This window comes from Carassius auratus, chromosome 5 (assembly GCF_003368295.1).
Source record: "Carassius auratus strain Wakin chromosome 5, ASM336829v1, whole genome shotgun sequence".
In the NCBI taxonomy this organism is placed as follows: domain Eukaryota; kingdom Metazoa; phylum Chordata; class Actinopteri; order Cypriniformes; family Cyprinidae; genus Carassius; species Carassius auratus.
Genome location: NC_039247.1, coordinates 13,963,532 through 13,988,903, shown reverse-complemented (window position 1 = coordinate 13,988,903; position 25,372 = coordinate 13,963,532). Strand labels below are relative to the sequence as shown.

At 36.6% G+C, this 25,372-nt stretch overlaps 2 protein-coding genes across 9 annotated transcripts in view; one reads left to right on the top strand and one right to left on the bottom strand.

The window, feature by feature from the left end:
* Window positions 1-460: 460 nt before the first annotated feature.
* On the bottom strand, window positions 461-6,185 carry LOC113076755 (TATA-binding protein-associated factor 2N-like). Its single transcript, XM_026249454.1, has 9 exons — window positions 5,869-6,185; window positions 5,271-5,417; window positions 5,016-5,113; window positions 4,788-4,879; window positions 2,772-2,829; window positions 2,613-2,665; window positions 2,412-2,480; window positions 2,192-2,315; window positions 461-1,062 (listed from the first exon to the last, which is right to left on the bottom strand). The coding sequence occupies exons 1-9, from the start codon at window positions 5,957-5,959 to the stop codon at window positions 718-720; spliced, it is 1,077 nt and encodes a 358-aa protein (XP_026105239.1). The 5' UTR covers window positions 5,960-6,185; the 3' UTR covers window positions 461-717.
* A 3,397-nt stretch (window positions 6,186-9,582) lies between these two features.
* Window positions 9,583-25,372, top strand: part of LOC113076705 (leucine-rich repeat and calponin homology domain-containing protein 2-like) — a 66,215-nt gene continuing 50,425 nt past the window's right edge. For 2 of the 8 annotated variants that reach the window (XM_026249403.1, XM_026249394.1), the window contains exon 1: window positions 9,764-10,333. In XM_026249403.1, the coding sequence (XP_026105188.1) occupies window positions 10,090-10,333 (244 nt within the window). In that variant the 5' untranslated portion in view covers window positions 9,764-10,089. Of the gene's footprint in view, window positions 9,735-9,763; window positions 10,334-25,372 lie in introns of those variants that run through there. The other 6 variants (XM_026249414.1, XM_026249410.1, XM_026249430.1 and 3 more) reach the window with 4 other exon arrangements.

Sequence of the window (25,372 nt, the reverse complement as noted above, 5' to 3'; positions counted from 1 at the left end):
GTATTATTTTTTTCTGGAAAATCCTGTCATACGTGCACAAACTGACAGTCACCACTTATAAGCTACTACTAAATATTGTAGAAACTTAATTTTCAGTAAAGTTGCTTTGTAAGGATTTGTTTTGTAAAAAGCGCTATACAAATAAACTTGAATTGAATATATTTGGAATGACATGGAGTTCATTGTTTGGTGTTTATTGACATGATGATATAAAATGTAAACAACTTTCATTTTATTACCCTCTGAGGTACCATTCATAATTATATTTTTCCATAACCTAAAACTATAAAAACCTTCATCATATAACAATCAAATAATTTACTTCAAAAAGGAAAATTTTTGTTTGTACACTGACAGAAATCTTTTAAATATTTAGTTGAACGACATCATTACAGCAAAAAGAGATGCACCCAAATTATATATATATATATATATATATATATATATATATATATATATATTTTTTTTTTATTATTAGCAAAACTAAACAATTACCTGAAAACTGAAGCTTAAAAAAAGTTGTGTCAGTTAAATTTTGGTAAATGGACTGTTACCAGCTGTAGTTAAACGTCACTGATTTCGGGCCTCCAAAACTATTTCAGATTAAACTGATTTCTTTTTTTCTGTTTCGCCCCAATATTATTGGTTGTGGAAATTTCAGTGCAGCACAAACAGTAAACACTACTACTTCATAAAACTGAATGGTTGTAATTGTAATCACTGAAGAGTTACTGTTCGATCGCCTCCTCTTGATCCTCCCCTCCCTCTTCTCAAGCCTCTTCCTCCTCTTGTCACACCAAACCCACCCCTTCCTCTGCCTCTGCCACCACCCATAATGTTTCCTTGTCCTCTTCCTCGTCCACCACCAACGATATTTCCTCTTCCGCTGCCTCGTCCACCACCTATAATGTTTCCTTGTCCTCTACCTCGTCCACCACCAATGATATTTCCTCTTCCTCTGCCTCTTCCACCTCCTCCAAGAGCTCCTCTTCCTCTTCCCCAGCCCCGTCCTCGCCCTCTTAACCTCAGGTCAGTGAAACGGTCATTAAGGTATACGGCAGTCTGCAAAACAAGATAAAAACAGAGGCTCTACAAGCTGAAAAACAGTTTAATCATGCATTTTTTATAAAATGTATTGTCTTTACACTAGTGTTGTCATGGTACCAAAATTTCAGTATTCGGTACCAATACCATTGAAAATCCATGGTTCTCTGTACCAATTTCGGTACCAAAGCAAAACACAAAAATAGGCTAATTAAAAAAAACTAAAAAACTTTTATCACTAAAAATAAAACCAGTGGCATTCTTTATACTTATTTACAATTGTGCTTAGCAAGTTTTTCTACAAGTACTATAATTATGAAAAACAGTAAACAAATTTAATTTGTCTTTTAATTAATGAAATTGAAACATATTTATTTTATGGTAAATAAAGAGGATTTGCTATTAAAATTAAAACATGGAAGAAATATTGTGTGATTTGTTTCTTTAAAAAATAAAGTTTTATTAATTTTTTCAACAGTAGTAGAAGTATCACATACTTTCCACTAAATAATAGTAATATTTCTAGCACAATGCCTTTATGTAAAAATGAACTTATTTTGACTGGTTGCCGTGAATACATTTAAATTGACACTGGTTTTACTCAAATTAAATGGTAAAATGCTTGTGAAGTGACTCAGAACAGTTCTGGTGATGTTGTTTATGTATTTATGTCCTCATTGAGACAGCTGATGCTGAAATGACTGCAAGTGTCACGCGCTTCAGTCTATGTAGTAAACAAACCATTCATTCATTCATTCAGACAGAGACATCCAAAACATGCAGGATTCAGATTTCAACCTACTTTTGCAGCTTAACATTTACAGATACTAGTCCATATGGATATATACTTTGATTAATTAACTTTGACAAATTCAATGACTGTCCATATTAATATGTTAGTTTAATTTTCATGACCGGATTCTGAGATTCCGTCTGCGTTTTCTGCTTTGCAGAATTCATAGCTCTGTATGAGTCCTCGGTACCACCGGTACTTAAATAAACCTGCTACCGTCACATTTTTTTTTTTTTTGGTACAGAAGTACCGGGTCTTTTGAAAACACTACTTTACAAAGATAATAAAATGCAATAAATGTCTGACCCTCCCACTTAACTGGGTATACAGGCTGTGCCGGACTGTTAAACTCACCTGGTTAGTGGCTGCTTTGTAGTTAAACTGCAGAGGAATCCCCTTAGGTGAAGAAGTACCAGCACCTCCAGATGATCTGCCCCTTAACACTGCCCCACCCCTCCTAGCCTGATTAGATGTATTCCTGATGGAGTGAAAAGAGTGTGAGAGAGACAAAGAAAAGATAAACAAAGAGAAATGTACAACCAGTGAATGAGACAGAAGTGAGAAGGTCATTTACTCGACAGGTGCAGATTTAGCATTTGGCAGAGAAACTGTGAGCATGGAGCCAGATGGTGCTGTTCTTCGACTTCAGTGTGTGTGTGTGCATGTGGGTGTGACAGACACAGAGAGAGAAAAAAAGAGCAGAGACAATTAGTTTACACGCCTTGAGAATAGTTTTTGGAATATAGAGTCATATTCTCATTTAATTCAAACTCACCTTCTTATCGTCTGATACCTTTGTAATTTCTCAGCTCTGTTTGTAGCAGTAAACTGAAGTAACAAAGACAGAAATGTAGGTCTAAAATATATTAACACGAAGGTCAATCCATGTATAAGTTGTGTATAATGTGAATGTTTTTTTAATTGTCCTTCTTACCCCTCTGTCTAATAGAAATGGTCTTCCACCCCTCTGTCCTCTTGCTGACAATGCACCCCTACAACAACAACAGCAATCAAACACTATATATATTAAACTGCAGACTGTTCTAAGGTGAGTTTATAGCTCTTTTTTCTTAAAGTTAATTGCTACTTCTAAAAAGATTTCCATATTTTTTGCCACAACCCATAAAATACTGAGAGTTTACCAGATGTCACCCAATACATCTTTCTCCCCATTTATTGTTGTTGTATTTTACCTATATACGTATTAAAAGTCTCATGCTCACTAAGGCTGCATTAATTTGCTCAAAAATACAGTAAAAGCAGTAATATTATCAAAAATTATATGATTTAAAATATCAGTTTTCTATTTTATTACATTTTAAAAATTTATTTATTCCTATGATGCCAAATCTGAAATAAAGCAGTTATTAATCCAGTCTTAAGTGTCAAATTATCCTTTAGAAATCATTCTAATATGCTGATTTGGAGCATAATAAAGCAATAAGCCCCAAGAAGCTGTGGTGAATTTAGAAAAGCTAAGTGGCGTTGTTAGGCATGATGATAAATTCACTGTAAGCCACTGCTTCTTGGGGCTTATTGCTTTTATAGAACAGTTATTCCATAAACGTAGTAAGGTTTCACAGAATAAAACAGAGCAAATAAAGTGCAATGATATACGTAAATAAAAACAGTTTTCTTCCACCAAACAATGTAGTTCCTCAGAAACAGTTGTGGTTGCCAATCAATGCACAGAAGCAAACAAAGGTGTATGTTTGTAGTGTCATTTACAAAAGCTTTGAACACGGCTCAACCAATCAGAATCAAGGAATGAACCTTTTTGTTTGTGGATTTGTTTTTTTCAGGATTCTTTAATGAATAGAAATCCTTTGTAAAATGTGACCCTGGACCACAAAACTTGAGATTTCAGAAATCAGCTTTCAATTGATGTATGGTTTGTTATGATCGGACAATATCTGGCCGAGATACAGCTATTTGAACATCTGGAATCTGATGGTGCAAATAAATCGAAATACTGATACATTTTTTCCAAATGAATTCTAAGCAATGCATGTTACTAATCAAAAATTAAGTTTTAATATATTTACAGTAGGAAATTTACAAAATATCTTCATGGAACATGATCTGTACTTAATATCTTAATGATTTTTGGCATAAAAGAAAAATAGATAATTTTGACCCCTACAATGTATTTATTTATTTTTTTGGCTATTGCTCAAATATACCCCAGCGACATAAGACTGGTTTTGTGCTCCAGGGTCACATATTATAAATCTTTACTATGACTTTGATCAAGCATATTTGCTCCTTGCCGAACAGAACTAATAATTTCATAATACTTAATTTAAAAAACTCTACTGTCTCCAAACTCTTGAACGGTAGTGTATATCTCTGCCTTTGTGTGTCTTCAAGGTTAGAATTCTTAGAGATGATAAAGTGCAGCTGCATCATCATAAGCTTCTCTCTGAAGCAACACTGACCATTTCAGGCTGGGCTGCATGGAAATATTGTCTATTACTTTTCTTTCTGCAACTGTGACTTTCAGTGTTTATGTTTATGCAGACATTATGGCTTCAAACAGAAACTTCAAATAGATTTGGCTATACATTGGAAGACTACTTCCCATGAAAACCAGTTCTCATGAGTTCCTGTGTCAACCTTCACCTCTTCTGTTGACACATATATCATAATATCATATTGTCCTGCTCACAGTTCAGTTGTTGAGTATATAATAAATGCTTAATAATATAACAATAGGTACTTTAGACTGAGATTCTTGAATTTTACTGGTGAGTAAAGTTTGTTTGTATAAAAAATATCTATATTCATATGTTGTTCCATCTTTAATAATTAAGCATGATAACGTAATATTAGTATTATAGTATATTTTATCATTCAAATTTTGTTTAGATATTAAAGGAAAAAAACAAAACATAACATCATATTCCAGTTTTATGAGTGATCATGTTTGAATGAATGAAGAGTGTAGAACCTGCTCAGTCCGCCTCCTCTTCCTCTCCCTCTTCCTCTTCCTCTGAATGTCCCCCTTGATGTGAATGTGGTCTGATCAAACAGTTCACCACTCTATGATACACAGTTAAAAAAAAAATTGAAAAAAAAGTTAGCGTATTAACATAGGACACAGGGTATTCGATTGAAAACGACCGGTGTCAATTATTTAACCTTATTTTAGGACCAGAAACAATACAATGACTTATACCGTGACAGTGGCAGCAGCTATATTTAATGAACCCCTTCTTGACATCATGTCCCTCCCGGATCCCATTTGTCTCCTCAAACCTCTCGCCCTGCCATGCCCTGTGAGACAAACCTCTGTGAGAAACTTACAAGTGCTTATACAGGTCACCTGAAGCATTTTTAAAACAGATCAGGCCAGGCAAAAGTCCAAGCAGTCCAAATGTGTCAGCTGTCATAAACGTAAGAGATAAGAGAGTCTTAAATATCAGATGCTTGCCTCGGTACTGCTGTGCTCCTCGTCTGAGTCCCCTCTGCTGCTGGGGAACCTGGTTGAGTTTCTTCAAGACGTTGTTCCTGTTAGCAGCTCGTTTAGTTTTAGCTCGGCTCGCATTCAGTTCCTTCTTATTCAACTTTATAATGTCATCTGTGAAATCAAAATGAACAAAGGGTTTCACCTCTGTGTTATTTTTAAAAGAGGGTCTAAAATAGAAAACTATTTCAATTGAAAGATTAATCATATGAATTACATATCGGATAATATTTGTGTAGCCTATATATCTTGTTTGAGCTAAATACTGTGGCTACTGTACAGATGGATGAGGTTTTTATTATACATTTACTATAACTTGCTTCACTGTAGTCATTAACAATCCCACATCTTTTCGTTCATTTATTATCACGCTAAACTCAAGGTAAATGACGTGTGTGCGCGAGCAGGATGGTGTGACAGCTGTTGAATGTATGTGACAGCTGACTGCTGTTGCTCTCTCTCCACGTCAACACAGAAGCGAAACCATGAGCGAAACCTACGGATCCTGCCAACTCACCCAAATCACAAACACTTTAAGTTAATGTCTCGCCTCACAGTTACCAACCTAATGACAAGTCGATTTTGTTGTCCGAGCTTGAAGCGTGAGGCTCCTGCATTTGCTCAGTACTCTCCATCTGAACATCAGTATCCCCCATTTCGTCCCCAAATGTCGTTAGGCAGGCAAAAGTTTCAAAAGCGTCGCGTGAATCGAAAAAGCCAAAGTATTTACACTCGATAGCTTCCGAAGGTGTCCAAACAGAAACGCTAATGACGAGACGAACTATGAAAACGTTTTAAATCGAGCCGGTTTTAAGGCGCTTTTCTTTGTGTCGATCAGGTGAATGGTGAGTGCTAGCAGTGTGACCCGCCCAACGGCGATGAGTCGAGTAACCCCAGAGTGCAGTCTGGACGATGGGGCGGGGCGACACTTCGAGGCGGAGCGACACGTGTCGCCCCGCCCATATTTGTTTTCCCCGCCTTTGACATGTTCCTCCGAGCCAGCAGGGGGCAGTTTGCGTTGAAACAAACAGAACGGTGGCAACTACAGCAGCAGAGTAATAACGCTATTCCGTTGATTGCTTGAGGTGAGTAAAAGCATAGACATCATGTCTATGAGTAAAAGTGGTTGTGTAAACATCTTATAATATGAAACGTGATGTTCGATCATTTATTTATCCATGGTACGTTCAATTTGAATAGTTATTGTTAATAATTGTTATAAATTGCTCATTTTATTGTTCTTTGTGGATAGTAACAGTACACTCTGTACATGGCTTTAGTTCATAGGTTCGATTTTACAGAGGTATGGCATCACATTTGTCAAGTTATTTGAACAGACATGCATGATTTTTGTGTGTATACTATTATTCTTATTATTTTTCAGGATGACAGGATCAGGAGGTGGTGGTGTTCTGTTCTCCTGGACAGCTTTACTCTGCAAATGTATGTAGCTGTTTGAATGTTGCTACATGAAACATTACTCTGTACTATATCTAGCAATATACCTACCTCTTGACATTTGTTCTTTTAGAGCTCAACCTCTGAGGGGAGGAACTTCACCATTCACCATGTCTTCAGGCAGAGTCCAGCAAAGCAGGTTATTTGTGCACATACATTCATTAAGAACTAATAATTACAAATGTGTGTACATGCAGAGGTATTTTAGTTATTACAGCTACATAGTTGTTCAGATGTGAAATTGGTATTATGTACAAGTACTATATTGGTCAGCACTGTGGATTATTTCATATATAGCTATCAGTTAACATCAGCATCAAATTCATTTAAAAACATTTCAGCTTAATTCATTTTCAGCAAGTTTTTTAAATAACTTCTGTTTGCGATCTAATGTGGTTTTGTTCACCATATAAGACAGAAATATTTATATTCAATGTAAAAGATCTTCATGTGGATCATGCATACAAATATATCTCACTGGATTATTACAATTAATGGCAAAATGAATGTGTGGAAATGTAAACTAATATATCCTACTGACACACAACAGCAAAATATATAAATAATTGTCTTAAAACAGTTTTTTTTTCAATGTGAAAATACTAACATGCCTAATACTTCTGCACAGTACTGTATATATTAACATTTTATTAGTGTTATTATAAAAGAATGAGTATGCAGTTGTGACAACAATCTATAGAGTTTTTAATGAGAGTTTTAAAGCAAGGTTGTCTGTATTCAGTGTTTATATAATGTTTAATAACTTTTATATACATGTATAAATAAACCTATGTATGTTTTTGATTCAACAGCTTCCACTGGAAATCCTCAGGGAAGTTATTTTGTCGGCGGGTGACTCTGCATATTTGACACTTACTCTGGTTTGCAGATGGTTTAGGGATGTGCTCCGAAGTTTTTCGGAAAGCGGCACAGTTTGCCTGGCTAGACAGTAAGATTTCCCCGTTTAATTTTGTAGTAGAAGGCTGTTAAACTTTTTTTGTATTATTATTATTATCTTTCATGTATTTTGTCTTTACACTATAAGTTGTGGCCAACTGGAAGAATTGTCCTCCTGTCTCCTGACCGGAACGAGTTCAGACGGATGTACAGCATCAGGGAACGCTTGCAGTGCAGAGCGTTTTTCAAGTTTAACCCACCAGGGTACAGAGAAGAGGCCGGCTTGGTGATCTTCTGGGCTTTTGTTTACACAGGATTTTGTTCCAAGGACTGTTTTTTTTTTTTTTTTTAGTTTTTTTTTTAGTTTTTTGTGGCATGAAACACATTTGTGTGTTAAGTTCATTGAAGGGAAATAGAGAATGGACTGAGATCAACTGGTTTTGATGTATTAATTGATGTCATTTAAAGTTAAACTTTGCAATGTATAATGTTTTAATAAAAAAGCTATGGAAAACACGTGCATGACAACAGATTTCAGTCATTTACATCAGTCTATCATTCTTTAAGGTTTCTCATATTTGATGATAACATCATTTGCTATGCATTGCTCATAATGGATTCTTAATTTAGTTGTGACAGGATTGTGAGGATTAATGAGGTTTTCAGTAGTGCAGTTCAGAAAACAAATAACAGAAAGTAACAAGTGTTTTTGGGCAAGTTCTTTAGAACCTGTATAGTTCCTATAGTTCCTAACCATGGATGTATTGTAGTAAAAATATTTGTTGGCATATTAATTACTGTGAGCTGTAATTATAAAAACACCATAGTTTTACTATAGTTACTGTAGCAGAACCATGGTAAATTTTCGTAGGGGCCAAGGGAATGTTCAGAATATTATTGGTGACGTTCAGAGACTGGTGACAATTTGTTACACACACACACACACACACACACACACACACATATATATATATATATATATATATATATATATATATATATATAGATATATATGTATGTATGTATATATAATTTGAATATATAAATCAAGGTACTCCATGACTATCTACATAATCATACTTCGCATAATATTGCCGTGTCATTTTCAAACCAGCGAGTAATGCCGAGGTAGCGTCTACACTACAGCCATTGAGGGAGTAGACCATTTATTTTTATTCTGTTCGTCGTAATCCAAAACACTTTGTATTTATAAGGGATGTTGTGGAAATGCAACAATAAATGCAAAAACACAACATTTATATTCACTTTTTAACTTATATTAAAAGTTTATTCATCTGAGTGTCTACTTCCGCATTCCAATCCTGCTAATAGCGTCATAATTCTCTATACCAATAAGCTGTAAAATCGTCACTCATCTGTACACCAATAAGCTCATCTTAATCATAAACCAATAACCGCTGAGGTGGGCGGGGTGACACGTGTCGCTCCGCCCCAACGTGTCGCCCCGCCCCATCGTCCAGACTGCACTCTGGGATACTTGGATGAGTCTGACGAGAGCCCGATATAGCGCTGTCTAATCCGGCTGGGCAGGTCTTTCAAGGCGCTTTACAACACAACTAGCGGCAGGAATTCAGTTCTTAACTTTCCCTCAGTTATTTTGTTATCATAATCATAGACAAAACATGTTTTTTAGGGTTAATCCAACCTGTTAATGGACTTTGTATTAAAACACTTTTGAAATGAATAATACAACTGTAGAAAAGCCGTTGTTTTGTTTACATTTAAAGATGGGGGGGGGGTTAAATGTAAATAAAACAACGACTTTTCCTCAGTTGTATTCATTTCAAAAGTGTTTTAATAACATAATGTATGTCCATTAACATAGTTTTTTCGTACAATACCCAAATTCTAAACACAATTCTAAAACCTACTCAGAGTTTATTTAGTATTTATTGCTGATTTGTATTATTAGTGGCGAGTATTTTCTCCATTCAGCCGCCAGGGCTCGCCTCTGAGCTCAGTGCACACGGCCAGGTTTTCTGTGCCACACTAACCACAACTGAAACACCCGCCGGGCACCAGACGAAAGAAGATAAGACACGCCCTAAAATGAAAGTAAGTCAACCACCTTTCAACCTCATTTCACTCAACAGTCACCTCAAAGACTTTTAAAAAGCGCCTGAAGTATGACTAAACTTAACTATAACTCTAGCTTTTGAAAGTACTTCAATCACTATCCATTCTTCGCGCATCACATAAATATTCCCGATGACAAATAACATCATACAACTTCACTTAAAATAAAAAGCAAAACATTAATTAATTTTCTTGGTTTAACGCTAAACCTGCCGTCAGAGCTGAGCTAATCCCCGCCCCTTTCCAGTGGTAGCCCATCCCCTCCCCACCTCGGTCTGCGCATGCGCGGCGAGCCAGGCAGCCCCCTATTATTATTGTAAGAATAATTGCACTTATGAAAATGGCGGCGAATCAGGGAGCTGTGGGACCTGCTGTGGCTCTCCAGAGCCAGCATTATCCCAACGTCGCGCACTGGAACCCGGGCGTGATGCAACAGCAGCAGCACCCGCTACACACCGCGCGTAGTCTGGAACGCGCGCTGGAAGACGCCGTCTGCTCCGGGATGCTCAACATCAGCGGGAGAAAACTGCGCGACTACCCGGGGCTCAACTACGACCTGACCGATACTACACAAGCAGGTGGGTCCGGCAGATGTGGGCTAATCTCCCTGCGTGCTCCACTGACCCGCTTCTCGCGACTCTTGGTCTGAGAGGACAACAAAAGACAAGCAGCGAGGAGCGTGGGTGCCTATTTGGTGCATTTGCGCGGTGTGTCAGTGGGTGTTTGTGTATTGGCTACAATAGCCAGGGCACATGGTGCTTGTATCTCGCTTTCTGTCGTGTTTATCATATCCAGCGTGGAGTGGCAAACCCAATTATAGCTGGCATTAGAAATACTGTCTAAAGGCATCAGCTTCCCTGGTTGTTTTAGTTTCACATTTCACTTTCTCACCAAACCATATTTCATGTATGAATAAAACTAGAGAAAGCTCTTCAGCTGGAAGAGCCGATCTTCATTAACCTTTGCTCCAGTAATTCGGCTGCTTTTCACATGCAGACACGTATAAATAACATTACACCTTATCGGTGAGCACGCGACAACACTAGAATGCTCCTTTTATTTTTGACAAAGCAGTTTTACTTATCATTATGGGAACAGTTTGTGGATAGGGTGTTGAACGGTGGTGAATGTCATTATTTAAATGGACCATAAGTGCAGATAGAGACTGTAGTGCCAGACAAAAGATGCTGTCTTGATAATCTATCACGCGCCTTTCTTCATGCTCTCAGTGGAAATCAATGCGCAAGCAACCCTGGATAAAATACAAGCACGCATTTGACTACTGTTTTAGCATTCCGATTTAGATGTATTAAACGATATTGTTAATCTAAATAATGTTTGGTCTGGCAAAACACAGTTTGTACAAGTGGGCTGGACTATTATTTATAGGCTACTGCAGCATAATGTGGATTAGCTATATTTCAGTTATTTCTGGAGATGTGGTTCGAAATGGAATGGCTGGTTGTCTTTCAGAAGTGTCTGTGGTCTGTACTGCTAGTCTTGCTGCAGCAAACAGCCATTGAGATGTGAAGCAGACAGTGGGAGGAGTGACACTAACCCATTCATTCACAGCATCGTGTCTACACTCCCATTCAACTGTATTGAGTTACACTTGGAAATAGGACTTTTGTGTATATTTGGCTGGCGTGCATCCATTTAAACTGTATGAAGGGTGTTTTTTTTATATTGAGCCTTGTTTTGATTCTCTCCGATGGCTTGTGTGCTTAAAGAAGCCGGTGTTGTAGATAACGCTGGACATTCATACATTAGTATCGCTGTTTCTTTCAGGGTCGTTGGCATACAGATGACATTCGTTGATAGCTTGAGTGCGCTTTTGTTTGTGTGCATGTGTATGCATCTATTTGAAAGAGGAAATATTTGTATTTGTGCCAGATTGTGACCTATACAAGGAAGCTCAACTGAATAAAGAGAAGAAAGCCCTCAACTTGCAATCTGTGTTCACATTTGTATTTTGTAAGATTGTTTGTTTGCTTGTTAGTTTTTGTGTGTGTTTGACAGTTTGACAAGGCTTGAGTATAGGGTAAGCTTGTGTGTGTGGTGTGGGTCTGTTCCAATGGCTCAAGTGACCCACTTGGCAGTCCTTGCTATGATTGAGTACGAAGACATCCCAGAGTCTCTGATGTTAAATTGTGGCAAAGTTGAACAATTTCCTTTCGTTGTCTTTCTTGCTTTCTTTTTCGCCACCACTTTTCACTGTTTTGATCATTTATGATGTGAGTAAACAACAACAGTCAGCGGTTTGCTGTGTGTAGCGTTGTCATTATATGTGTCTTCATTGATAAACTAGATCCCATTTCTGTGAATTGTCTTTGTTTAAAAAATAATATGCATTTTAGGACTGGGTATCGGTTGCTAGTTGCTACCTCACAATATGATACCCATACATTGTCCTAATTCAGTACATTGTAATGCAGCAGTATCATTTTGTTTTTGGATCAGTTTGGATCTTAAACAGTTTGGTTTAATATTGTCCAGTACTGAGTTTATCATGCTACATATGTACAAGGTTTTGGTGTTTACACTTATTTAGATGACCTGCTTCCTCATTATTTAGGAATTTGTATGAATTAAATTATAATCTGCAATAAAAAATAATGACAATTTAAAAAAAGTTATTTTAGTAAATATGGTAATATTTATATACCATTATAGTATTTGTTAATATTTTGAATGAGCTTTTTATATTTTTACTTTATGTGCTTTTGTCATTTTTGATTATTATTATTCCTAGATTGCTTATTTAATATTTATTTTTTTTAGTTCAGATTACTTTGATTACTGAAAAGATTTGTAATAGTTTAGTTGGTAACTTTTCTGAACACACAATGCAAGTGTTTAAATGTACAATATCCCACTATTGGCCTGCTTGTCTTGCAAAGACCATGTGTGCAACAAATACTTTAAATGCTGTAAAAGTGAGATTTACATGAACCGTGATGGTTAAAGGCTGTTTCAAGGTCTATTTCTGTCACTGCAGAAGTGAGGTTTAAAAGAGCTAGCTGAAGTCAATGTTCACTCGTTTCTAAACACAGATTTCTGAACAAGATGATTTTTGTGACAAAGTTTGATCTGAGGTGAGATGGTTGGGTTTGTTAAATATCCCCAACTTTTCTCACGACCAGGGGTGTCAACTCATTTCAGGTTGAGGGCCAGATCTGAGAAAATGTCCCCTTGTGCGGGCCGAATAACCTTTTGTTAAACCCTAGTTTGCTTACACTTACATTAATATTAACCATACAAACTACAATATAAATTTACAAAAAAAATCTAGTATAATTTTTTTTTTAAAGCTGCTGCTAGGTTATTTTAGGGATGTGCAATATTCACACGTCTTATATAATATATATAGTGATTACCATATTTTGCAGAGTGTGTTTTTGAGATAGCACCTTGGTTGGTTTGAGGTCTGTCAAGGATCAATAAATATGACCCTAAAGCCACCAGTAGTTTCGTTTAGAAACGAAGCTAGTTAAATGCTGCATCTCAATGTGCTTGCTTAAACTACTTATAAGAGTATGTACTCTTTTGGTGAAGAAAAATTATACACTTTTGAGTATGTAGTAGAAGAGGAGGCAAGCTTTGGGACATTCTATAACGTCATACAATTGCATCTTTAAAGGGCCACTCTGTCGCACCTGTTACATGCACCCGGTCACTGTAAACTGGCCTGTCAATCATCTTGTCACAGTTAACTTCCTCCACATTTCATTTAATTTACTTCCTACGGTACTGGAGAATAAAGAAGTAGCTTGTTGATCTGCCATTCGTGGGTCTTTCGCACGGAGAACTCTGCTCATTTTCTTTGCTTCATTTCCTAAAAGTTCACAACATTGCTGTTGCAGATGAAATATAACATGGATAACAATAAATAAATAGTTTTTACCAGGGTGAATGTTGATTATTAGTAACTCAAACCCCTTAAAAACTCTACCTAACTGTAGAGTGTAAAACGTGTAAACTCTACATGTTTTATTCATGTTTGTAGTTCTGGAATGAATCCTTCACCAAAGGTCAATGGATTGTGGGCAGTTTTAGTAATTAGAGTGTGCATGGATCCACACTTCAAAAATCAACCTGAATTAGTAGACAATCCAGGGACTTTTGGCATGCTCTTTTCAACATACTATGATTTGGGACTTACTTATTCTAATCTCACATACTATTAAGGATGGATAGTATGAACACTGAAATGCAGGGATAGTCTTTATGAATGGGCCACTGAATCACTGACTCGGAGATGCACAATTGGTCTTACTTTGGCTTTGTTAAAAACTTTTTCTTTCCGAAACAGAGATAGACAGCATTGTGACTAATGTAACACTTAATACTAGCATCTTTTTTGTTAAGCTATTGTATAAAATCAATTAATTTTGCTTGCGCTGACATTCTAGAATATTCTCTTGTTATAGTTAGACTACTTAACTATCATGACATAAATATAAAAAACTACAGGGCATTTTTTGCCTCTATCTTGAATTATATTTTAATCTGATAGCCTTCATCTGGCACTGAAAAAATCTCATGATGTGTTTGTTTGTTTTTTGCAAAGTTTCAAAATATCAGTTCAACAACACTTAGGATATTAGTACGTGATATATATCGCACACTCCTTGCTCATTTACTTTCTACATGCAAAGCTGTCCTGTCCAGTGCATCACAGTGTCATTTAATATTAGCCACGAGTTGTGATTAAACATATGGCCTACCTGTCGGCATTGAGATTACAAAACCTTTTTTTCCATTTCTCCTTAAATAGCCTGTCCACCCTTCCAGGTCAAATGTCTTCTTTTGGACATGTTTAAAATCACCAGAAAATTGCCACACAAGCATCAGTTACAACGCAGCTATCGTCATATCCTCATGCTGCTTAAGATTCTGGCGTCGCTTTAAAAGGCCCCTGTTAGGTGTCCCGACTCCCGAGGCATAATATCAGCATAAATAAATGAGCATTTTTTTTCCTTGCATTCGAAATAAAATATTGTAGCAAATACACTTTATTTAATTTTCAAAATTGTTTTATATATTATTTTATATTATTGTTTAAATCATTCTGCAGGGTGGATTGGATACCTCTGTGGGCCATATTTGACCTGTGGACCGTATGTATTACACCCCTGCTCTAGAATAAAAAAGATGTTTGTCAAATTTACCAATAAAAATGTGTTTTTAGATATAAAGAACAAATTACATTTCTTAACAATAATGGAGATAAAATGATTTTTTGTCTCTTAATGTCAGTGCAGTAGACTTACCTAGCTGTAGTATGCACTATAGAATATCCAAGTGCAAAGTTGTCTTTCATGAAAATCTCTTGCATTAATGCAGTTTGTGGTCATGTATGAAATATTCATGTATCTAATGTGCTTTTAGGATGCCTGCATTAAAAGCTGATGCAGATGTATGACTAATGCCAGTCATAACTCTGTTTTAACAGCTAAGTGATATTTTGGCTTAAAGGCACAATATTTCACCTACCAGTGAGGCAAGGTTGTCAAGGATGTTATACCATGTGGAATTAATCACAGGCCTTATTTAGATTTTAGATAAAACAAAAGTTCATACAGATTCCTGAATATTAATGTCAAAATCAGAAAGGTTGTACTATAATATAGAACTGAAAATGCTGCTCAGCCCAAATGTTCATGGAAACCATAGTTTAGGGTAGTGATTATATACGTGATCCAAAAATCTAAATTCTGTCATAATTTACTCCTTTATGGCCCTCATGTTGTTCCACACCAGTATGCATTTCTTTGATTAAGATTTTTTTGAAGAACGTTCGACTTCCATTCAATAGACATTAAACACTGAAGCATTTCTCAAAACATCTTCTTTTAAATTCCACCGAATGATGACAGAATTTCAATTTTGGGTGTAACATTACTTTAAATATTGTCAATTGTGAAGTAAGTTTAATGTCTTTTGCTCTATTGAAAGAGACAGAATTTAGAGGAAGTGGTTTCACATTTCTGGATTTAGAATGTGGAAGTGAAGAATACCAGATTAAACTCTACAGCTGACCCGTGAGGGTAAAATAGGAGACTGTTATTGTAGCATTCACTTTTGCTTAGGGATGCAACGATACAATTTTTTCAGAACCGATCCGATCCCGAAAATTCTGAATATCTGTCGATACCCATCCAATCCGATACCAACACAGTATTTTTTAATTAATGTAGAATTTCTATACTTCTGTGTTGACCTGATCATCATTCTTTTGTGTGTTAATCACAATATATTTAATATAAACAACTTCATTTTAATGAAAAATACAAATTAAAAAATTATATATATATATAATCATAATCTATGACAAAAATACTATTATAAACTAGGTTAGTGGATAATTCAGCAGCAAAAGATACTCTAGATTCTTGAAATATCACAGTAATTTTATAAAATCTAATGAAAAACTTTATTTACAAATAAAAGTGAATTAGTCCTAAAATCTGTAAAAATAAAATACAAATTGCTCTTTGTATTGTTGTAAAATACGTTTCATGAAAAAAAAACAAGTAAATACATTTTAAAAATGTTTATTTTAAATGTATACCACAGTAATAAAGGCAGCAACATGTGATAGATAGGAAAGAACAAGACTGTTAATAATCTTTGCGCAGAAAAGTATTATAATACGAAAGGCGCCAATACAGAGCGACACAAAGTGATTATTCGCATCCCGTTCGCAGAATGATGAGCTTGAAACAATACGAAGTCACAGTGTGCAAGCTGCGCACTCCTGCGAGTCCACATAGAAAAGTTAGTACCACACACAAACTGCTCAATGTGTTCATCTTCTTTTCTCTATTCCTATCAGTTCAGTCAGTGTACTGTTTGAGTAAATGAATTACTCCGGGATATTGGTTTATTTAGACTCAGAGGGAGTGTTAGGCATGTTAAAAATGTAAATAAGTATTTTGTGGATTAATGCTTACTGGAGACGCGAACGGTTTCAAATGATTCGGTCCGATTTGGTGAACTGGTTCAACCGGTTCACTAAGAAGAACCAGTTAAATCAAATGTTTTGTTTGCGAACCGGACATCACTAGTACAAAGGAAAGAGATATTGATACACGGTGTATTAGATCTGTGCGTTAGTTTAAAGGTCCCATGACATGGATTATTTCCTTTTCTTTAAATGCTTTTTAATGTTTCCTTAGGTGTATTTATATTGTTAGTATGATTTTTAAATTTGTGTATGTATATATGTATATATGTATATGTGTATATGTATATGTGTATATGTATATGTGTATATATATATATGTGTGTATATATATGTGTGTATATATATGTGTGTATATATATGTGTGTATATATATGTGTGTATATATATATATATATATATATATATATATATATATATATATATATATATATATATATATATATATATATATATATATAATATTACAGCTGTCGAGATTAACGAAGTGTTGATTATATAGCCTAATTATTTTTTCGATCTTTTCCCCATCACATGAAAGGCTGCAGTGATGAGCATTGAGTAGACAGAGTCTGTTTATCACCTGGATGCAGTGATCTCGTCATTATTGCAACACGTTTTCTCTCACAAAATGCTTTCACCACAGCTAACAGCAAACACATGAATACAGTAAGAGCTCCGTTGTGCAGCATAACAGCGTCATTCATTGTAACGGCAGTTTGGGCAAGTGTGCAGATATACTCGCGATGTGTAACAGCTCCGGAAAAAAGCGAGCGTTCTTTGATCGCTCTCTGTAGTTAAATCACAATTTAAATAACAGATTTGTTTCATGCTACTAAGAGAATCAATGTGAAGTTGATCGTTTAGTCACTGGCTTGATTCACTGATGCATAAACAGTATTAAACAATTTAGAAAGAAAGTCTGTGTGAACTTGAATGATTAGCTACACATCAGAAATCACTGATCACAGATCAGGCATTAATGAACACTGTTACTCACTGTTTGTGCCAGTGCTGTCAAATCCATATCATAAAAGTCTGTTTGAAACGCCTGTGCTGACATTGCGACTGAATTATATGTAAATATTTGGGCGGGCAAAGCAGAGAAAGGGGAGGTAACAATTCTCGTTACAACGTCACAACGAGGAGATTCAAGATCAGCCCGTTTGAGCTTCCATTTTCTCAAAGGCAGAGAAAGATAGAAAAATCTCAATTTACACCGATTCAAATTTCTAGAAACGTGGGGAGCATATACAGGCTAGGGGAACTCATATTAATGTAAAAAAACCTCAGAAAGTGACATTTTCATGTCATAGGACCTTTAATAAACCTATTTTTTGAACCATTTTAAACCTCAGTTACTGTGCGCTCTTGAAGAGAGTTTCATTTTGACTGTAACAGAACGCAACACGCAGTTTAACTGCTGAATGGAGGATGACGGACAGCCGCAGCGGAAAGAAGAGTTTACGTGAACTTGAATTTAATGGCTTCAATAATAATTGTACCCCACATGGAACTATGGAACAGTTTCAGAACACAGGAAATATGTCCACAAAAATGTTTTGGTGCTTTATAATGTGTTTGTGCCTTTTGTGGAGCTCAACAATAACACAGAATAGTATATGTACAATATTGGATTTGGATTGGACTCGTCTGACCAGTGATGCGTGGATCAGTGTATTAATAACCCGCACACGACCGACGTTTTCAAATAACCCGCCCACAACTCGGACCGCAAAAAAAGGAAAATGAAATATTGTACCCGACCTGCTTCCTGACCCGCATTTTTTAAAAGAAGTAAATGCTCAACATAGCATCATTTGGCCATAGACATAGGAACTAGGCAAAAAATAAATAAATAAATAACAAACAAAAAACAAATCCTTAATATATTTAAATTTAGTCAAGATTTATACAAAAAATTGTCAATAAGCTAATAAATTTTTACTAAAATAGTCTAGTCTGGCTATGTCTATTTTGATGTTTCTGTTCAGCAGACAGACAGTGAGGCTCGGGTTTGTTCCGATCAGAGCTCATGAGCAGAGAACGCATTTCTCCATATATTACGCTCCACTCGCTCATTCCATGGGGTCTCACTCAACCCAGAATGGCCTGCTGGTTCAAAAATATGCAAGGAGACATTTAATTGTTTAGTAATAAACTGGTGTTTTCTGTGTCGCTACGAAGATGAAGTTGACGATGCGGACTCTCCATGAATGCCAGAGAGAAATGCACATTTCATATGTATTACATAACCAGAGAGTAGCCTATTTATTTTGGTTTTAATGTTTTTGTTTAAAAGTAGCTTGTAATATATAGCCTATATTTCTCAAATATGTGAGGCACAAGCTGAGTTTCGGCTCCCTCCAGTTCACATGCAATGCAAGTGATCGTGCCGGCGCCTCATTACATTGTCTGCTATATATTTGCTTCATATTTATAAAATAAGGGCAACTGATCGATAAAACATTTATCAAAATTAAGATACAATTTTTACAAAACGAAAATCTTTTAAAAAGAGTTTTCTATAAAACAGATCTTAATGAAGTCTTCAAAATCATGTTTTACCAAAAAACAGCGTCTTCACCTTTTCTCTTGCCGCCTCCATCTCTACTTGCAGGCTGAGCTTGTGCCTCATCTTCACGCCAGTTATTCAGCCAATAAAGTGTAGGCCTATGTATTTCAAAATTGTGTCTAGAACTATATAAATTAGAAAGGTTTAATTGGCATCTTTATTTCAAACGACCTGACAGATCACGATCCGAATATCATTAAAAATATTTTTGGATGACTCGTAACCGTGGGCAACCACAGGTGACCGCAGGCACTCGCTTATTTTGGATCAACCCGCGCATCACTGCGTCTGACGGATACTCGATATGGTTGGACAGTGTTAGTCAGCGTCTGAAGTGGTACATGTCGTAGAGAGCAATGCTCATGGATGTTCCAGAGTTCGTTTCCACCTTTTTGCCAAACTTGCTCTTCTTCCTTTTTCATTACATATCACATCGAAAGTGAAAGTAGATGCCATTTAAAGTAAGTGAGAACAGTAATATATTTTTTTACACTGTGACAACAGCAGCATTTTTAACTGTGCTATTTACACTAAGTGAAAATAGCGATTCTATTTAAGCTTTGTAAAAGTAGCAGATCTTTGCAATGTGTAAATAGTAATTAGATTTTATTTATACTTCTAAACAGTGATCGATATTATTTGCACCTTAGTGTTGTACATTAACAGGATGCAGTAATAACATATAGAGTGTAAATTATTTTATTACAATTATTTAATAGACACTGTCTTATTGGTACATCAAAGCCCTCCCTACCTACATATGACTTTCCCAATTGATACATCATTATTAAACACTTGTTAGGAAATTGATTTTCACTTTTCTGATGTGATATTATGTGTGACGTCTCAAAACACAATGACTTTACTCTCTAAATTTAATAATTTAATTCTCAACATTAGTAACAGGAAGTTCCGGGGCTTTTTGTTCCTGTGGCAGTGTGATAAGTGAATGTCTCCTTAATTTCTCTCTCTTTAGGCTAACCATGAACACTGTGTGACTTTCTCAAGTTCTCATTAGTTCAGTAGCTATTAAAATCAAAGGTCCATCTCCGCTCTCAGACACATGAGCAGATTTCAATAGATAGTGACTATGACTCATGTAATTCCATTGCACACACTGTGAGGATTTTAGAAGTTCAGATTGTGTTCACAACTCTAAGGTTAAGTTGTATGAACAGAGGTCAATGTGGAAACCTTAAATGGATTTATTTTGAAGTGAGACAGATAAAAGGGGTTTCCAGGAACTACAATTTTTAAATAGCTTGTCATTGGGCTTGAATAAATGACATTTGTTGTAGAATTATCCTGGGTAAAAACTATAGATTTTATTACACTTTAAGGGCTGTACACCCTGAAGGGGATAGACACAGCTTGACCTTTTTTTTTTTTCTCTCTCTTGGCCTAGGTTGGTCAGTAGATACCATATTTTCCAGACTATAAGTCGCACTTTTTTTCATAGTTTGGCTGGTCCTGTGACTTATAGTCAGGTGCGACTTATTTATCAAAATTAATTTGACATGAACCGAGAGAAATGAACTAACAGAAAACATTACCGTCTCCAGCCGCGAGAGAGCGCTCTATGCTACCAGAGATGCTGCTCAGTGTTCCTGTAGTCTACACTGAAGACCTAGAGCGCCCACTCGCGGCTGTAGACGGTAATGTTTTCTCTTGGTTCTTGGTTCTAAATAAATGCGACTTACTGTTTATTCACACCGCCGGCGCCGAGAGCGTCAAAGTGGCCGGAAAGTCATTCATTTTCAATGTAAGTCGGTGTCGAGCAGCGGCGAGGCACGGCGCGGCGCGACTTGGCCGTTGAGAGCGTCGAGGAGAGTTGAAATCAAGGCAACTTTATGGTAATGAGCTATGACGCGGTTGGGCAGCAACCAGTCGCAACGTAGAAGTCCACCGCTTGACAGGATTCCAGAGAACGCAGCTCCGACCACATTAGTTCCCAAGCACAATATAGGACAGGTTGATTATTGCTATTTCACGTTTGCAATAATCTATGTGTCCCTGTTTGCATACAGGGACATAAAAAATCAATTAACCTGTTAAATGTCACCCCGTCCCGTATACGGGACACCTACGTTGACTATACTATATTACAATCAAATTTAATCTAATCTTGACAAACTATATATCGTTGGAAAGGTCTAAGACTCCCAAATATATATTATACCAATATTTTTTGTTAAAAATTATGTAGGAAAAGTAATAGATCAATTTATGACAAGAGTGCACCCTCAGAAATCTACATTACAAAAGGAGCTTTGACCTTTGTTTAAAAAATAGACTACCTCGTTGCCTTTTTCTCTATCACATTTTAGAAATCATCGGAAGTTATATATCACTTGAAAACATAAAATCTCAAAATTCATCCTTCAAAACCCATTTTAAAATCAGACATTACATTACCATGTAAATGGCACATCAAAATCATGTTACAAAATGTTTTCAGTCATGAAATATAAAAATTTTGGTTTGTATCATGCACGTTCAAGTCTATCTTCAAAAACGTGAGTGACAGTTATCAGGTTAAAAGTGATACGTGGACCAAGGTGTCTGATATTGTTAATTTTAAGTAAAGGATCTTAATATTTCGTCCACAACAATATTTAATGAGGTTAACTTATGACGTTACCCTCCTTGTGTTTAGTCTGCACGAGATCAAGAAGCTTGTTTGCTTTGCGGCCACTTTAAATACAAAATAAGCATTCGATATACGTCAGAGCGTCTTAACGCTCACAAATCTTTCTGCAGCGTCGTGAGCAGAGCGGCAATAGCGATTTTTGACGCTCTCTACGCCGGCAGTGTGAACGCACAGTTATAGTCCAGTGCGACTTATAGTCCAAAAAAAAAAAAGGTAATCGCTGCTTTTCATGTGCCATCACAAAACGAACGCGAACATCGGCCTTTTGTTTGCATGCTTTGTTAAATATTTAAATTCAAAGCATCTATGTTTTACTATAAGTGATACATCAAGCATTATTAATTAATTTATCAGACTTGATAATATGTCACAGAAATAAATGTAGGCTATTTCTATTTTATTTATTTATATTTATATTTATAGCATTATTATATTTTTATGACATAGGCTACGTGGAGCTAAACTCTCGAGACGAGACTTATGACAGATAAAATATGTTACTAAATAAATTCACGATTGTTATGGAGAATAAGAAGCTGACGTCTGATTTGCATTTATCATCTTTACTATGGTTACGTTAAGGTCTAGCATGCATGGTCTTTTACATCGCTTATAAATATTTCTGCCTTGTTTAGTGATAATAATCCACATCGGATCGAGTTATTTCAAACATTCGCTGATGACTGAAAGTGAGTTTTGAGCTCAACTTATTTTAAAAAGTCTTTAATGCTGGGGTTATAGCTGTTATCTTTCTGAAATGAACGGCGCTGATGCTCTCCAGACGCAGAGAAACTCCGCCTTTGTTCATAACCACTCCTCTAGCCCCAAATTGCCCACTTTGGTCCAAGGTTTTTGTCAGGCCAAAAACCCCTGTCCATTGGCCCCGAGGAAGCCCCGACGAGGCATGATCAAGCCCTGGAAGTGACCGTGGCCCTGGCAGGCACTAGCACGCTCGCTTTTAGCCCGACAGTGGAAACATGGCTGTTGTCAGCTTTGTGACATTTAAATCAGAAGAATTACTAAAAACAATGTTCAAAGGCAAGTGACAGTGCGTCACACTGGCCTTAGGCCATCAGGCCACCCATTTTGTGAGCCTGCCTATAAACATAATTAGATTTTAAGAGGAACTACGTAACTTAATTTAGCTGGTGTTGTTTGAGTTCCTTGCTTGTCCTCCTGTGATGCACGCTCTGGTCTTGAGATCTTGTGACAGCCAGACAGGCCTCAGCTGTCTTGAGACCTCTCTGCCCTTCACAGATGAACACACACACACATTAACACACACACATACACACACAGCACTCTCCAGGGATTGAGTTAATTACACATGATCTGAGATGCTGGTCCCATCTGTAAGGTGTCAACTTCACACCCTGGTGCTCAGCATCATGGTCTTTGTAGTTCAGGTTGCACATCACTGTATAGTGATGCTTTGCATCACTAAGAAAAAAGACGTTTGGGGGATATGGATTAAAATGTTAATAATCTATCCAATAGATCAATAAAGAGTGATGATGCAGTCAAATGTTTGACATGGCCAATACATCTAAAACTATCATTAGGCTAATTCAGGGTTAAAAATAAAATCGATGAAGTATGAGTCGGCTCTTCTCATTTTCTGAAGTATCTGATATCTTAATTATCAATCATTCTGAGCTCTAGGGCTAAGCTTTTTATAATCTTAAAGGGGTCATGACATGAGAAAGCACATTTGCTTCGATCTTTTGACATATAAGAGGTCTTTGTAGCTTTGAAACATCCTGCAATTTTCATAGCTTAAAACATCCTCCTAATTATAAACAAAGCATTTATTTAAATCCAGCTCCACAAATGGCTCATTTAAATATTAGGTGGCATGTGACGTCACAAGGGTACAAACATTTTCATATGCAGTGCCTCCAGAGCAATACATAGATGAATAGATGTACATTGATATTGATCTATTGAAAAGATGTGCAATAATTTTCTGGGAAACGCAAGGCGAACGTAGTTCCAGGCATCTCTCTTGACTGCATTACAATTCAATATCACTTCGCATAGTTAACTGTACCTTTTTGTGCAAACTGTGCGAATGTTATTACTGTCAGCACTGCCCTGGGGATTTTATCAGTTAGCCTATAGTGTAGCAACTTACAGGCTACACGTGACATTTCTCACTAGTGAGGTAATAACAGCGCTATTTAGAGATGCTGCAGCAGAACAGTGTTTAGAGACGCACAGAGGTACGTTAGCCTAATTCACACATGCTCTCTCTCTCTCTCTCTCTCTTTGTGTGTCTCTGTCACTCTCGCTCTATTTCTAATAACTTCATTAACCACCTCAGGGTTGCATTATTTTTCTAATAATTCAAGAGCCCGTTGTCAATTATTCCTTACTTATTTTATTTTGGCATCCCGGATCACATCGTAGGATAATCAGGGCTTGCAAATTCGCTAGCCTGACATCCCATGCCTAATGTGTTTTCCAGTCGGGCTACCAAAATGTATCCCCACCCTTGCAGATTGTAGGTGGTTATTTGAATGTGTTTCTAAGTCTTGCCAATTTAAACATTCAAGCATTTTAAACCATTGACGCGCAATAACAGACAAAGAGGCAAAACAGAACTCAATTTGGTCCTTGCGTGCTGTTATTTGTGTGCACCCTCAAAGCACGCACACAGAGAGCCGCATTTCAGACAGAACGGGAACACATAATTGATTCCTCTTTTGTTGTCTCCTTCCTCTTTCTCAAAATGCCTGTATTGGCAAGTATTCTCTTAAACAGTCAGTTATGTCTTAAGTGAAGGAAAACAGCTGAGAAACAAATTGTATGTGTCTCAATATATAGGAGCTGTGCTGTTGGTCTTAAAGGTACAGCAGCCAAATACCTGCTGCTGTCTGTGTCGTCAGTGTTAATTGAACAACAAAACACAACTGTAAATAAGATTCATCCATATTTAATTTATACAGTGAACACTATGCAGTGTTATTTTACACCTATTAAATTTCTGCGCCTGCAAACTAATGTTAGAACTTCCTTTATTTGTAGTTTAGTTGTATTTAGTTGAAATTTTGTGAGCCCTGGTATTATATGCCTTGAAGCTGGAGTGTCCAACCCTGCTCCTGGCGATCCACTGTCCTGGAAAGTTTAGCTCCAACCCTAATCAAACACACCTGCCTTTAATTTTTAAGTGATCCTGAAGACCTTAATTAGTTGCTTCAGGTGTATTTGATTAGGATTGGAGCTGAAATTTGCAGGACCGTTTTTTATTAAAATATCCCAAAACCACTTAAACATTGTTATATATTTTGCTGACTTGTGTACTTACATTATCACAAATGTTTCGAAGAATGTTTAAATCCAGAGACCATGTCCATAGTGTCATTGTGTCACCTCGACCTCGCCCCTCGATTTCCGAGGTTTTGTTTTGGTCTTGCTCTCCTCTG